The 3,825-nt window shown below is 29.2% G+C and overlaps 1 protein-coding gene across 5 annotated transcripts in view; it reads left to right on the top strand.

Annotated features, from left to right (window-relative positions):
- Positions 1-3,825, top strand: part of LOC106787724 (parathyroid hormone/parathyroid hormone-related peptide receptor-like) — an 18,439-nt gene that overhangs the window by 9,435 nt on the left and 5,179 nt on the right. For all 5 annotated transcript variants that reach the window (XM_014750338.1, XM_014750334.1, XM_014750337.1 and 2 more), the window contains exon 3: positions 1,586-1,695. In XM_014750338.1, the coding sequence (XP_014605824.1) occupies positions 1,684-1,695 (12 nt within the window). In that variant the 5' untranslated portion in view covers positions 1,586-1,683. The remainder of the gene's footprint in view (positions 1-1,585; positions 1,696-3,825) is intronic.

Raw genomic sequence — 3,825 nt, 5'->3', positions numbered from 1 at the left:
GGAGGGGGGAGGGGGTGGTTCTTTGGTCTATTTAAATCATGAATCGCATGTCGTAGGTCAAATGGAGTTACACTGGAAAGCAAATAAAATTCAAAGTAAAAAGAAAAACTTCATTTTTTTTTTATTTTACTATACAAATATCTAAATTGAAATTTTGTTGTTATTTCATCTTCCTTTCGAGTTAAATATCCTTTGATTCGTTTCTCTTACGTTTAATATCCCCAACAATTAAACAACGTGTTAAACGATTACTATAGAAACTTATTTTTTTTATTATAATACACTTAAATATATTTGCGCATGAAAGAAAAGAAAAAATTAATTCGTATATTAATTTTTCCTCCTAAAACAAAAAAATGAACAACCGTAAAAATTGCAATCGTTACATCTTGTTTTGTTCTTAACAAATTATTTGTATAATTGTTATGGTTTCCAATCCCCCATATATCATAGAATAAACTCCCTAATAATGTGTTTAATGAACTTGATAATGATAAATGGGAAGAACCCCCTCCTACACAGAAAATAATTAATTCTTCATAGTCTTTGCAATCGAAAAAAGGATATCTAGCTAATGATCTCAATATCGATTAATCGAACCCATATAAATTTTCTAACCGATAACAAGGGTGGAGATACTAATGTAAGATTAATGAGAAAACAAACTTAGGTGTGACGGTTGACAATGTTGATTTGCCAAATTGAGATTTTCATTGTGGGGTATTATTGTCACGTGTCACGAACTAGGTTCGTTCCTTTTTTATTCTTTTTCGACAAAAAAAAAAAAGAGGTGTGGCAAATTAAACGTGATCTTCGCGTGACGGAACTGGATCACGAGTACTCTGAACAAAATTATATTTCGAATCTTTAAATGATTTTCATTAATAAATATCAAACTACCTCGTAATATTTATGAAATTTTTACGGGAGAATTATGAATTAAAAAAAAAAAAATTAAACGTGCTTTTTAATAATATTCAAGATCAAATAATATGTTTAATGTTAAATCATATTAATAATAATTGCAGGGATGTGAATTCGAGATGAACAATTTTTTGAAATATTAATTTGTAAAGTTTCAATTAAACCATTCCTCCCTTTATGATCTTTTTGTTTGAATAAAATCATATTATATATATATATAGGAACGTGTTCAAAAACTTTCTTTTATTTTGTAATAAAGTTCTTACATATATATATTATTGCAAAATAGGATTATTCTTAATTAAAAAAAATGTGTGAGTGTGATATAAGCATGAAAATTTGATTTCTAACTCGTATAGAATACGTTTGATTTATATAAAAAAAATATCTATATATATATATATGAATCTATAATAATTGTGATAATAATTTCAATGGAAAATTTCACACGCTAATAGATATTTGCATTCGTGTCGGATATCAGGTAATATCATTTAATTGGAACGGATCGTTGATGACTCTCTCTCGTGGAACTATGATTAAATTAATTATCAAAAGATCCTTTTACAATTGGTTGAAAATAATTAATCGTAACTGGTTATTAACGTGAAATTACTCGAACGGTTTGGTTTAATGTTTAATCGATGAAATTCTATTCCAGAATCAACAGGAAGAGAATTATCCATTATAGTGTTAGAGTGAGAGACAGAAAGAGAGAGAGAGAAAACGAGAGAAGAAGGATTGACGTTTACAAACGATATGGAAGTAAGAGTAAGTAATTGTTGATTAAATTACATTCCTTTAATATTAAGTAATATATTATTTTATAACCCTATATATATTATCGTGAACTTATGCGAAATATGGTTTGAATTATAAACACAAAAAATTAATTACATTAAAATAAATGTATTTTTTTGTTTTGCGATAGAGTTATTTTTTATGAAACAAATGTTGAAATAGATTTGTTTTCGCATTTAGTTACACGCGTATATGATATATTATAAAATTCTCGCAAACATATCGAATGAATTTTTTTTTTATTATTAGCTATCGATTATTCGAATGTGAAACGACAACGTAGATAATAACAAAAGGTACTCGAAAACAACAACAACAACAAAATAGAAATGAGAGAGAGAAAATGAGCATTGATTCGTTGAAAGAAGAAACAAAATAAATAGAGGAAAATAGTAATATATATATATATATATATGTGTTTTTTTACCGTTCTTGCTGGAGGCGAGGTTCTCTATTCGCATAAACGCGTAAAAGGAACATTTGTTTTTCTCCTCATTACATGGCCCTTTTGCTTATACTGTGCTACGATATATTATTTGCTTCGGAATGAGATAAAATGTATCGAGTGAGACATCAAAGTTATCAAAACGATAACAAGAACGTTCCCGGTAAAATATCTTACGGGGGATAAAAAAAAATTGAAGGGGCAAGAGAAAAAAGAAAAAAAAAAAAAAAATAGAGAGAGAAGAAAAAAAAATGGATAAATAAACCAACTGCTGCACTTCCTCTTATATGTTAACAGTTCGTTTTTAAAACGTATGGGAGAACAGGACTGTGTCTAAACTTTTTCAAACCCCCGTGGGCGATACAGCAATGTTATAAAATCTCATAAGAAAAAAAAGTGTGTTTTTATTTATAATTAAATTAATCCAAATTCTCACAATATACATTTATATTAAATTCTTTTTTATTTTTATCTTATATTAACAAAACAATCAAAGTATAATAAAATTCATATCTTTTTCTTTGTCAATTCTTTACGTTATTTTTAATTTTGTTTGTTTGTCTATTTGATTAATAAGAAAAAAGTGATATTGAATACTCTCTCTTCCCTCCCCCCCCCACCCTCCTCCTCACACCCCACACCCTTCTCTTTTTTTACGTTGCAAGTTTGCAAATCGATTAATACGATATACGATGATCACGTTGGCTGGCCTCGTAAAACCACCATCTATTTCGCAAGGGATCAAAATACCGGAAGTACGAGCCCGAGGATTTGATTTATAAATGCATTTTCAGAATTTTCCCCACCTCCTAATACCCGTCACCGGGCGGAAAACGAAATTAGTTTTATGGCTTTGCAAACATAACTATGCATAAATATTAACGCGATCGCGTATGTATGTATATATATATACATACGTGTATGCGTTTATGTTTGTATGGTAGAAAATGCTTGGCCCTGTGTATGAAATCGTTTGATAACTATAGTTTCTTTATTTTGTAAATATATATATATATATATACATACACACGTGCATTTACGTGCATAAACGTAAATGCATGTAATTATATGTAAAAAAAAAGAAAAAAAAAAGGAAAAAAGCTTTCATGTAATATATATTTATTACAATAATAAATCATTTTATTCTTTCAACATATTTTTTTTTTTAATAATCGGGAACGTCATTGCGTAATAATAATGCAATAGGTCAAGAAAGAAAATGACGCGCACAAGTTATCTGACAAGTTTATTTTAAGTGTGCGACCTAGAATAATCATCATCGTGTTAACTTCGTTTAACAGTAACCTAACGGAAACTGAATAAGGAAAATTGAGGGATGCTTTCATTGCGATTCATTTTTTCTTAAAGAAAGAACGATTTAAAAAGAAAGGAAGAAAGGGATATGAGAGAGGGTGGTGGTGGTGATGAGGGTGGTGGTGACTTAGAAGGAGGAATAAAAAAAGAAGGGAGAAGGAAGGAAAGAAAAAAAAGAGAAACTTAACATTAGGAAAGGGTCGCGTATTCATTTAAAAAATTCTTTTGACATTATATAAACCGGACACGTAGGCAGGCACACGTTCTTCTTCCTTAGCTCGTTTCATTTGAACGCGATGTGCATTTGCAACTTTTAGTATATATATGTGTGTGTGTGTATG

The sequence above is a fragment of the Polistes canadensis genome, unplaced genomic scaffold, assembly GCF_001313835.1.
Source record: "Polistes canadensis isolate GaletaPanama2010 unplaced genomic scaffold, ASM131383v1 scaffold_111, whole genome shotgun sequence".
Classification (NCBI taxonomy): Eukaryota; Metazoa; Arthropoda; class Insecta; order Hymenoptera; family Vespidae; genus Polistes; species Polistes canadensis.
Note: the sequence above shows the minus strand (reverse complement) of the source record. Positions and strands in the feature narration are given on the sequence as shown.